This window comes from Emericellopsis atlantica, assembly GCF_019669845.1.
Source record: "Emericellopsis atlantica unplaced genomic scaffold F5Z01scaffold_8, whole genome shotgun sequence".
NCBI lineage: Eukaryota > Fungi > Ascomycota > Sordariomycetes > Hypocreales > Bionectriaceae > Emericellopsis > Emericellopsis atlantica.
Genome location: NW_025764710.1, coordinates 71799 through 83268, shown reverse-complemented (window position 1 = coordinate 83268; position 11470 = coordinate 71799). Strand labels below are relative to the sequence as shown.

The 11470-nt window shown below is 56.7% G+C and overlaps 5 protein-coding genes across 5 annotated transcripts; 4 read left to right on the top strand and 1 right to left on the bottom strand.

The window, feature by feature from the left end:
* The first annotated feature begins 549 nt into the window (after positions 1 to 549).
* Positions 550 to 2338, top strand: F5Z01DRAFT_521235 (uncharacterized protein). Its single transcript, XM_046260409.1, has one exon. It carries the CDS (start codon positions 622 to 624, stop codon positions 1906 to 1908), a length of 1287 nt encoding a protein of 428 aa, XP_046119800.1. The 5' UTR covers positions 550 to 621; the 3' UTR covers positions 1909 to 2338.
* On the top strand, positions 2001 to 2801 carry F5Z01DRAFT_698561 (uncharacterized protein; the record flags this gene model as incomplete). The annotated part of the gene is made up of 1 exon (XM_046266359.1): positions 2001 to 2801. One exon carries the CDS (start codon positions 2001 to 2003, stop codon positions 2694 to 2696), a length of 696 nt encoding a protein of 231 aa, XP_046119799.1. The 3' UTR covers positions 2697 to 2801.
* Positions 2339 to 4088, bottom strand: F5Z01DRAFT_521244 (uncharacterized protein). The gene is made up of 2 exons (XM_046260410.1): positions 2949 to 4088; positions 2339 to 2857 (listed from the first exon to the last, which is right to left on the bottom strand). Exons 1-2 carry the CDS (start codon positions 3929 to 3931, stop codon positions 2770 to 2772), a joined length of 1071 nt encoding a protein of 356 aa, XP_046119798.1. The 5' UTR covers positions 3932 to 4088; the 3' UTR covers positions 2339 to 2769.
* A 942-nt stretch (positions 4089 to 5030) lies between these two features.
* On the top strand, positions 5031 to 8054 carry F5Z01DRAFT_634849 (intracellular beta-galactosidase BgaD; the record flags this gene model as incomplete). Its single annotated transcript, XM_046262095.1, has 1 exon — positions 5031 to 8054. The coding sequence occupies one exon, from the start codon at positions 5031 to 5033 to the stop codon at positions 8052 to 8054; it is 3024 nt and encodes a 1007-aa protein (XP_046119797.1).
* Positions 8055 to 8671: 617 nt separating this feature from the next.
* F5Z01DRAFT_521095 (exocyst complex component Sec6-domain-containing protein) lies at positions 8672 to 11470 on the top strand. The gene has a single exon (XM_046260408.1). The coding sequence runs from the start codon at positions 8790 to 8792 to the stop codon at positions 11061 to 11063; it is 2274 nt and encodes a 757-aa protein (XP_046119796.1). The 5' UTR covers positions 8672 to 8789; the 3' UTR covers positions 11064 to 11470.

Sequence of the window (11470 nt, the reverse complement as noted above, 5' to 3'; positions counted from 1 at the left end):
AAACGACCCGGAACATAGGAAATTAGAGAGGAAGGCTCTAAGAGGATAGGATCATGCGATCAAGAACGCATAAATAGAGCCTCAACGGCTATCTCTTTTGTAATAATACAAGGCACTTGAACAACCTTCTCCACAGCGCATCACAGTCCCTTAGTATCTGTTGTTGTAGGAGGGGACGGCAGCGAGTCTACATTCCATTCGCGACATTCCTTAGCCTGGCGACGGCGCCATTGAATGAACATTCCATTAATGTCTTGATTCTTGACTCTACAAGTGACCACGCGCGGGATGTTGCGACTTATACCAAGGTGCAGTTGAGTATTGATCACTTACGACCATGTAGCACACATCTAAGTATCCAGTAACCACTCTTTGTCACATTTTCAGCACCTAATTCAACTGACAAGCTTGCAAGTGTATTTTGACCTTGGGCGGCAGTGAGAATTGGCTTTACCGCGTCAAGCTCTGGCCAACGTCACTGATAAGATAAGCGATTAGATAAGACCTCGCAAATAAAGTTTCGACAGATTGTTGACTCTCAGCTGCGCATCTCGACTGAAATTTGTAGACTCCATATCTTTGCAAACACCGTCTATGTAACATAATTATTGGCAGAAAGCCATGGCCGATCCTCTCCTCACCTCGCTATGTGCAATCTGTCACATTGCGCCGCCTCAATACCGCTGTCCCCGATGCGCTGTCCGAACCTGCTCTCTGCCCTGCATCCGCAAGCACAAATCATGGGCTTCGTGCTCCGGCGAACGCGACCCAACCGTCTACATACCGCCCAAGAACCTCAAAACTGCCGCCGGCATCGATCATGACTACAATTTTCTCAAAAAGTTGGAGCGAACGGTGGAGCGGACAGAGAAGGAGCTCGTCGAAGAGCGCGCTCTGGTCCAGAAAGAGGAGCTCCGACCGCTCACGATCCGAGAGACCAAATTCAAGGTTGGGAAAGACGGCCGCAAGAGGCGGGTCGTCGTCACACGAGTGCTGCGCGAGGCCAAGGGGAGGAAGACGGATGCGGCGTTGACGAGGCGGCTCCAAGCGCAGGGGGTGAATGTGCAGTACGCGCCGATGGGGATGCAGAGGATGACGGAGAACACGACCACTTTTAATAGGAAGAGCGGGTTGATCTACTGGCAGGTGGAATGGCAACACGTACGGGACAATGGGGAGCTTGGCGAGAGGAAGCTTTGGAAGTGCTACGAGGACACGCCGCTGTATGCTGGGTACCATGCCATACCGGGGGAAACGACGACGACGACGACGAAGAAGAACCAAGTCAAGGGGCCTGGGCGGGCGAACCGATTCTTCTCCCAACTCCCGGCTGACAAGTCGTGGAACACGGTCGCGGATATGTTCCAAGACCCCGAGACGGGAAAGTGGTCGCCCGCAGCGCCGATTGAAACCACGGGTGTCTGGCCCACTGAGCTGGATCGGCGTCAACGGGCAGCGTACGACTATTATCTCGCCAACCCCGTGCGACAAGCTGGTAAGGCGCGGGTGGTTACGAAGCTGGGTGTCGACGAGTGTCTCCGAGACGTGCTCAAGGATACAAATGTGCTCGAGTTCCCGACCATATTCGTGCTACATCAGGGCATGGCCCTGCCTGAGGGCTACGTGCTTGGGCCAAAAAAGTTGACTAAGGGACCGAAGCGCAAGGCAGCCACGGAAATGAGCCATGCCAAGGGCGGCAAGCGGCAAAGGAGAGATCGCGAGGAAGGGGAAGTGGGCAGCGATAAGGACGAGCTCATGGCCGGCGGACTCGAGGCTGGTGAAGTCGTTGGTGAGGAGAGCTTTGACGAGGACGAAAGTGAGGATGGCGATGACACATCGGATACCAGCAGCGAAGGCACGAGCAGCGAGGAGGAGTGGGGAGACGAGACGCATGATACCCAAGCATAGCATTCTTGATCGACTAGGAATGTATATTCACAGCAAAACACTGTAGTGTGTGCTATCAAAGCTTTCCTCCGCTTGGAGTCGACGGGAATTGTATGTGCTGGCTGCAGGGTATCTCGGTGCTCTACGGCTCCAACGTGTTCATCCTGGAAAGTCAGGAACTGCTCGACCTCTTGCTCGACCCAGCCGAGAGGAGTCAAGGCTATGTGGTTCGGCCCCAGCACCTGGCCCTGATCAAGTCGCTGGAAGTGCGCATAGACACCATGCTCTTCCCGACGCCGGGCCAGGACTACGGTGGCGCATACCGGGAGAGCCATCCGAATTGGAACGGGCGGCGGTCTATGCCACACGTGGGTGGGTTGAAGGCCACGTTCCCCGGTTTGCAGACACTAGTCGTCTCTTTTACCGACTACTTGTACGAGGACCACATAACGCGCCCGGCAGCTCGACTGCCCGAGCTCAAGGCCATGCTACTCGAACCCTTGGCCGAAGGGTTCGCCCCGTTTGCGTCGACCCAGGAACAGCCTTTTGTGGTGGAGCTGCCCATCGCCGTCTTCGACGACCTGGTCGACCTCAAGGTCTTTGCCAGGGAGGCGCGGGAACACCACCTTGTCGAGGGGTGGAGATGGCTGCGGTACCCGATAGCAGGCAGCGACAAGGAGCTGTTCTATTACATCAAGCAGGGCACGGAGTCTGGTCTGTTCTGGGATTATCAGGGCAGACCTGGGAACTATGGGCACCATTCGGGACATTTAGTTCTTAGCCAAGTGGACGGGAGGGGCCGCGGCTAACTTGAGCGCAGACGGACAATAGATCGCACTCTCTACTCTTGTACACACGAACCGGCAAGGCGACACATGAAGCTCATACTCCAACACACACAAACACATCTGGCAAGAGGCCTGCACATTTGCCTCCACTGTGAACAGCTGGGTTCCACGTGTAAAAGCTGCTGAGAGTTGAAAGATGTCTGGTCAGCAAGTCCATCCGAAAAAGCCATTGCATCTTTGCAAGTGGTTCTAGGTAAGGTGGTCAAAACTCACCTCAGCTCAATGCCGTTGGCGTTGGCATTGGCCCAGCACCCGTCCCCTGACTGCACGTAGTAGAACTTGCGGCATCCTTGCACCATGCCGGTCTGCATGGGCGGCAGCGTGGTGCCGCTTGCTGAGGTTACTGCTACAGATGATGGGCCACTGCCGTCGCCGCCTCCAGCAGAGTCAGGACGCTCGACGCACACGTACACGTCGAGCTCCAGGCCGCTGCAGTCATCCTTTAGGGCTGGGTTCGAGTACTTGAGACTGTCCTGGGCGATGCCGGCCCTCTCGGCGATGGACTCGCACGTGTCCGCGGCAGAAACGAGCCAGTAGCGGGAGCAGTCCGCTGCCGTTCCATTCTGCGTCGGCCCCGGCGCCGCGGTTCCAGTCGGCGGCGGCGTGGGCGTGGGTACGGACAAGGCGCTGCTGCGCGTCGTCGGGGTGCCCGGGACGCCGACGCAGTAGTACATGCCGTCGCTCACGATGCCGGAGCAGTCGCTGCGCACAGAGGGGTTCCAACTGATAAAGTCGGCCTCGGAAAAGGTGCCGAACATGGCGACAATCAGGGCACACGTGTCCGGGCCGCGGGTTCGAAACCAAGAGCGGCACTGGCTCGTGGTGCCCGAGGGCAGAGGGGTCGGCTTTGCCGCCACGGTCGCCGGCATGGGGAGGTCGTCGTAGTCAAAGGCCACGGCGCAGTACCAAGTGTCCGCCCAGAGGCCGTTGCAGTGGCCCTGGAGCGACGGGTTCCACGACAGGAACTGCTCCTGGTTGATCAGGGGATATTCTGCGACGGCCTCTACGCATGTGTCGGCGCGGCCGGCCTGCCAGTAGACCTTGCAGTTGGCGGCCATGGGCCCGTGCGTAGGGAGCGGCACAGAGAAGTCTGGCGGCGTCGTTGGTGTCGGCCGGGGGGACGCTGTCTGCGCTTGGTTGAGCTGGGCGGCAAGCCTAGCCACGAGGCCGAGGGCAAGAGTCTTGAGACGGGGCATGATTGTTTCTTGTTAATGCCTGGCGGAAGAGCGGTTTTCTTCTTCTTCTTCCTTTTGAAAGGGACAGAGAAACTGACGCGGCCCGCCAAACAAGAGAAACTGCCCTGCTCAACGGAGATTGCTGTCGCGGCGAGGGTCCTCTCTCAGCTCTCCGGTCTATGTGCACAAAGGTATCACATTTCAAACTGTTCCAAGGCGCAGAACAAAGTGTTGTGTTGCTGCAATGCCATGATGTTCATGCCGAAATCTCGCGATGCCGTTTTGGTGTATAAGGGGGGCGCTATCATATTGTCGGAATTGAGTGGAGACAGTGCTCAAGGGTAGCCAATACGTACGGATACTCTCCTCGCTTCTGACATGCCCTCCTTACACTCACTGCCCCCGGTCCTCACACCTCGCCTGAACACCTCGCAGACAGCTTTCACTGAGCGGCATAACAAGACTGCAGCTTCAATGACGTTGCAGTGCGCTATTACTTGGTGCTCCCTCCGCGAGAACATCTAGTCACATCGACTCTGCCAACTTGGTGGGAAGTCACGCCAGCTTCTCACTCATTCCACACACCGGCACATCTCTGCCCCACAAGGACCGGCACCTCCCATCGCCAAGCTTAAATTAACGTCTGCATGCTCATGCACGGCTATATCCCATAGGACGACCGACGAGGAGGTTCCTGTTTACCCAGAGAGCCGACGGCTGTTGCCTACCCCACAGGATTGTCGACGACCCGTGTTGGTGATAGGCGCGCCAAAGCACACGCATGTCGATCTGAGTTGAGTCTTTCAGCCGGCCGCTGAGAGTACACCAAGGTTGCATAAGGCTTTCATCACTCCGAGAGAGCGTTGGTTGCAGACGTTGCGTCGTCGTCACATCCCCACGGCGAATGCTACACAAGGAAGGGCGTCGAGGTTGACGAGGGCCACGAGGCGACGTCACCAGACAGACCGTGTGATGTGGGTGAGAAGCACGAAAGCTACTCATGGTCATGGTCATACTGGGTGTGGTCTACGAACGGGGTATATAAACGACCGTCACCATGCACGTCCTCACAGGTGCGCAGCTGGTGGCCCAGGCTCCTTTACACCAGCACGTCTTCACTATGGATTCGGCCGTCATGTCTGGCTCTTGGCCGCCTGCTCTACCGGACTGGACGAACCTTGACGTCCTGCATCGCAACACCCTGCCTCCCCGTGCGCATTTCTACACGTACGGCAGTGAAGATGCTGCCTTGTCGTTTGACCGTGAGAACAGTCTGTATCACAGTCTGAATGGGACATGGAAGTTCCACTATGACGCATCGCCCCTCGACGCTCCCATCTGGGAGACGGCCAATGTCACGGACTGGGACGACATTGAGGTCCCCGGCATGTGGCAGCGCCAGGGCTACGGTCGGCCTCACTACACCAACCTCAACTACCCCTTTCCCGCGAACCCACCCAATGTGTCATACGTCAACCCCACGGGCTCCTACTGGCGTGAGTTCGAGGTGCCTGACGACTGGGCGGGCGAGCAGATTCGTCTCCGCTACGAAGGCGTGGACAGCGCATTCCACGTCTGGGTCAACGGAGAGGAAGTCGGCTATAGCCAAGGCAGCCGCAATCCGAGCGAGTTTGACATTACCGAGTATCTCAGCGAGGGCGAAGCCAATACACTTGCCACACGAGTCTATCAGTGGTCGGACGGGTCGTATCTTGAGGATCAGGACCAGTGGTGGCTTTCTGGTATCTTTAGGGACGTCTACCTCATCCCCTTTTCTGAATCGGCCGTCACAGATTATCACGTCGAGCCTCAAGTCGATGACTCGTTTGAGAGCGGCACGTTTCACGCCAACGTGACTGTGCAGGGCAAGTCTGGGGAAATGACTGTCAAGCTCCTCTCTCCTGAAGGCGATACCTTGGATGAATGGGTCGGCTCGTCGGATGAGCACTACTCACACGAGGTGACTGGTGATGATTTCCTCCTTTACTCGGCTGAGACACCGCACCTGTACACGATCTTGATCACCTTCAACAGCAGAACCATCAGCCAAAAGATCGGGTTCCGACGGGTCGAAATTGTCGGCAGCAACTTTCACGTCAACGGCCAGCCTATCATTCTATACGGCGTCAACCGCCATGAGCATCATCACCTTTCTGGCCGCACCATTCCATACGAGGCCATGCGCGCCGATCTCATCAGGATGAAGCAATCGAACATCAACGCTATCCGCACCTCGCACCAGCCTCCGCACCCAGACTTCTTTGATGTTGCCGACGAGCTCGGTTTCTACGTCATTGCCGAGGCGGACCTGGAGTGTCATGGCTTTGGTCCGGTGGCAAACTGGGATGAGGAAGAAGCGGCTCAGTGGCTGTCTGACAACCCAGACTGGGAGCACGCCTACCTTGACCGCGCAGAGCAGCTTGTGGCAAGATACAGAAACCATGCATCCGTTATCATCTGGTCGCTGGGCAATGAGTGCTACTACGGTCGCAATCAGGCTGCCATGTACAAGTGGATCAAGGAGAGCGACCCTACCAGAATCGTGCACTACGAGCAGGACCGCAAGGCTGAATCGGCTGATATGTACAGTCAAATGTACTCGAGTCCTGACTCGATTCGAGAGCATATCAAGAACCACACGGATAAGCCCTTGATCATGTGTGAGTATGCACACGCAATGGGCAACGGCCCTGGTGGTCTTCAGGAGTACGTCGAGCTCTACCGCTCAGAAGAACTCCTGCAAGGAGGGCTGGTCTGGGAGTGGAACAACCACGGCCTCTTGCACGAGCACAATGGGACAGAGTTCTATGCCTACGGTGGTGACTTTGGCGACGAGCCCAACGACGGGGACTTTATCATGGATGGTCTTGTCCTGTCAGACCATACGCCGACGCCTGCACTGGCTGAGTATGCCAAGATCATCCAACCTGTCAGTGTGAACTTGACAGAGAACGCTGGGCAGATGACCATTACCAACTGGTACGAGTTTTCGGACCTGAGTCATCTACAGCCCCGGTGGCACATTGTCCGCGGCAGAGAGGCGACAAACCCCCAGGACCTCGACTTGCCGAGGGTGCCTCCTCGTGACAGCCGGACGGTTGACCTGCCCGTGCATAACAGTAACTCTACTGAGGAGTCGTGGCTTGTGGTTGAGTTCAGCCTCAAGGAGGCCACATCCTGGGCGCCAGCAGGCCATGTCGTTGCCTGGGATCAACTCTATCTTCCCGGGCCCAAAGCACCAAAAGGTGTGTCTCTGGTCCCTCGCCAGACGACACTGATGAACATCACACAAAACGGCCCCAATTTCAACGTCACCAATGGTGATTCCACCTTTGGCTTTGACCTCCTACAGGGCAATGTCACCTGGAACCTCGACGGCACAAATCTCCTGCAACGCGGACCCGAGCTCTCCTTTTATCGCGCCGTGACACAGAACGATCTCGGAAGCGGCGGCGATTCCGTCCAGTGGGAGGAGGCGTGGGTTGGAACCATGGCGACGCACGTCCGCGATGTGACGTGGCAGACGTCTGGCGATCAGCTCATAGTACACTACCATGTTCGTGTCGCGCCGCTGGTTCTCGAGTGGGGTGTCGATGCCGACATCATTTACACCCTCACCGCGGGTTCTCCCATCCTCCACATCCGCGCCAGCGGCGACTTTCAGGGCGAAAATACACCAGAAACCATCCCCCGCATCGGTCTCATGGCCATCCTGCCCGAGTCGTTTGACCAAGTCGCGTACTTTGGGCGCGGGCCCGGCGAGAACTACAAGGACTCCAAGCAAGCCGCCCGCATGGGGACATACTCGGCCTCCGTGTCTGATCTCTGGCAGTACTACGACTTTCCCCAGGAGAATGGGAACCGCGAGGACCTGCGCTGGCTGTCCCTCACGGACGGCGAGCATACCATGCACATCCAGCGGACAGAGTCAGAGGCGTTCAGCTTCACCGCGAGGCGGTTCATGCCGCATGACTTGAACGACGCGAGGCATCCGTATGAGCTGGAGGAACTGGACTTTACGGTGCTCCATCTTGATTATGACAATAACGGACTTGGGTCGGCGAGTGTGGGGCCAAGGCCGTTTGAGAAGTATCGGTGCAAGACGAGGGCTTTTGACTTTGGGTTTGAGTTGCGCGTGCAGTAGGCTGGGACTGGAGGTAAAGGACGCGATTCAACTTTATTTCCTCAGGCTTTTGACCACCATAATTAGTATGAGTACTACCTAGTATGAAAGCAGCGCATTGCGTAGCCCACGTTGCTGGAGTTGGCAAATAAATAGGGGTCCAATGTAAACAATGGTGTGCGCATCCAACACGGTTGTGAGGATTTCAAGATACCAAACTGCCGCATCTTAAAGACTTGATGATGATGTATTCTTCTTTTTTGGTGGTCAAGCACTATAATACAAAGAGAAAATGATTTTATTTCGATGTGTCTTGATTTCGGCCGTGGTGGGATGAATTATCAAAATGCAGTATTACCAGATTTGCGAAGACTTTAACAAATCTCCTTAAAATTATTAAATAACTTGCTGGGAAATATCTCATAACAATTCAGAGTACAACTGGAAGACAGGGGCAAGCGACGATTACCTCACGGAAGGTACATACTATCTAGTAGGTCTACGTGGTGTCATGGTTTAGGGTAAGCATTCCACGCGCCATGATGGCACAGCCACCTCCGGGCGCGTAACGTTAGCTGTCCGTGGGCCCCAGCTAATTACTTGTACATGTTCCACCTACCCACCAACCTCACGATCTCACGACTGACGACGCCCACGACACCCACAACGATACGACTGCTCTCCCCTGCTCGCCGCGCATCAGAGCGCCGGATCAGCGACCACTCCCCCGTACAATGACCTGACCTTCTGCCCACAATGGACGACTCGCCCGCCCCCAAGCTCGCCGAGCTCCTCCGGCACCCGGACGACCTCGACAAGATCCCGGCGCTCAAGATGGACTTTGCCCGAAAAAAGGGCGCTGTCGATGGCCAGCTTCGCAACGGCCTGCGCGAGCAGCTCGAACTCACACAATCGGGCATGAACGGGCTCGGCGACGGGCAGAAGACGGTGCAGGCCATCAAGGAAGAGATGATGAAGATTGATCTCCTCTGCTCCGAGAGCCAGAACATGATCAAGGACTTTGCGAGCATCAACCTCGTCTCGCAGGCGCACCGGAATTTTGGCGCCGTCGAGGCCATGCGGAAGAACCTAGAGACATTCAACGAGCGGCTCAACGTCGTTGAGGCCATGCTGAGCGAGGACGACGAGGACAAGGAGAATATGCCGAACCTGTTGCCCTGCCACTACGAGCTCACGCAGCTGCGCAACGTCAGAGACGATGCGATGGAGCAGATCAAGAGAGCGGACGATTCGAGCCTGGAGGCTACGCTGGAGGACTACTTCAAGCGGCTGGACGACACGATCGACTGGTTCGACGAACACGTCGGCATGCTGGCGCTGAACCTCATCAACTTTGTCGTCAACGACAACAACGGCCTCGTGGTACGCTTCGCCGTCGTCATGGAAGCCGAGGAGAAGAGTGACCAGCGCGTCCTGGCCCTGCAGGAGGCTCTCAAGGATCACAAGGAGATGGCCGTCCGGTTCCAGAGCATCACCGATGGCGCCAAAAAGGTGCGAGGGTACAAGGAAAAGTTTCTCGAGGCCATCCGGATCAGCGCCGAGTCCCAGTTCGACCAGGCGCGCGAGGATTTCCTCGAGGACCCCTCGCAGCTGGAGAAGTCCATGAAATGGTACTTTAACGACCTAAATGCCGTCAAGATCGGCATGACGCCACTGACGCCCAAGAAATGGCGGGTCAGCAAGATGTATGCCGACATCTATCACAAACTCATGCACGACTTCCTCGTCGGCATCGTGGATGATCCAGACACCAGCTCGGCGCACACGCTGGAGGTCATCGGCTTCCCGGAGAAATACTACAAGAAGATGGGGAAGCTAGGGTTCCGCGCCGAGGACCTGAAACCACACGTCATTGACAACCGCGAGGCAGAGCTGGTCCGCGACTTTAGGCAGCTCATCATCAAGTTCCTCGACGAGTGGATCGACCGTATCTTTGACCAGGAGCGACGCGACTTTGCCGATCGCAGTCTCAACGGACCAGAGGGCGGCTCCAACCTGGACCAGGACGAATACGGGTACTTTCGCACAAAAAACCTCGCCCCATTATGGCGAATGCTGCGTGAGCAGGTCGACACGGCCGTCAATTCGCAGCGCGCCGACGTTGTCGAAGGTGTCATTGACGCCATGCTCCTCCGCCTCCACGACAGGCAGCGGTCGTGGCAGCAGATGCTCGAGACGGAAGCCGCGTGCTTCCAAGACGCCAACGAGACCGAGCTCGAGGGCTTCCAGGCACTGCAGGACTGGCTCGTGGCCACGGCCAACGATCAGATCGCCTGCATCGACGACAACGAGGAGGAGAACCGCCCTGCCTACCTCACCAGCTTCCGGCAATCGTTCGAGCCGCACGTCACGCCCGCCTATGCCGAGCGCGCGGCCACCGAAGTGGCCAACCTGCAGGGCGGCTACGTCGACCTGAGCACCTGGTGCATGACGCGCTTCGCCGTGCTCATCTTCGACGTGGACTTCCGCACCGGCATGCCCGACTTCTTCACGCCCAAGTGGTACACCTCGACCGCCATGAAGCAGATGGTCGTGACGTTTGAGGAGTACGTCAACGACTACCGCGCCGTGCTGCACCACTCGCTCGTCGACATCTTCATTGAGGCCCTCGCCGACGAGCTGCTGCTCCGGTACCTGGGCGCGGTGCGCAACAAGGGCGCCAAGTTCCGGCGCGTGGACCCCTTCCAGGACAAGCTCTTCAACGACATCTCGGTCGCCTTTGACTTCTTCAGCAACCTGCCCAGCCCGGACGTCGGATCCAACATCAAGCAGACGTGGCGCGTCACAGAGTCCTTTCTCCAGTTGCTGACCGCCGACAAGGATGGCGTGGCAGACGCCTTTCAAGATTTCAAGACGAAACATTGGGATCTGCAACTGAGCTGGGTGGAAGCCGTGCTGCGGAGCAGGGATGATTTCGAGCGAAGCATGCTCAACAGCGTCAAGGCCCGCGCGGCGCAGATTGACGTGCAAAGAGGCGGGCAGGAAACCATTATGAGCAGGGTCAAATGATGCGGGCCCAGGGGCAACAGCCCCAGATTTTTGTTTACATAGCGAAATGGAGACCTCGCAAACATTGGCTCGAAGTGTAGTAGTAGTGAATCATATCGTCCCAATTTCAGGCGTTCTAGGTACAGCATGAAATTATATACTACTTGCCTCGTGGCCTGCAGGTCGCCTGTCATACCATACACTGTCAAGAAAATAAAGAAAAGAGGGCAATGAATAAGTGAACGCTGCGCAATGCCATCTCCCTCTGAAGCTATCGAACAAAGTGGCCCTAGTCTCTCGCGTCCGCGGTAAGAAAAAGAAAGCAAAGGATCGTCATCGTGCTGGGGTGCTTATGCTTGAGAAGCTAGGTGGTTTGCCGCCTGAGACAGTGTTAGCACGGATTCGTGATGTAGCATACAGGACACGAT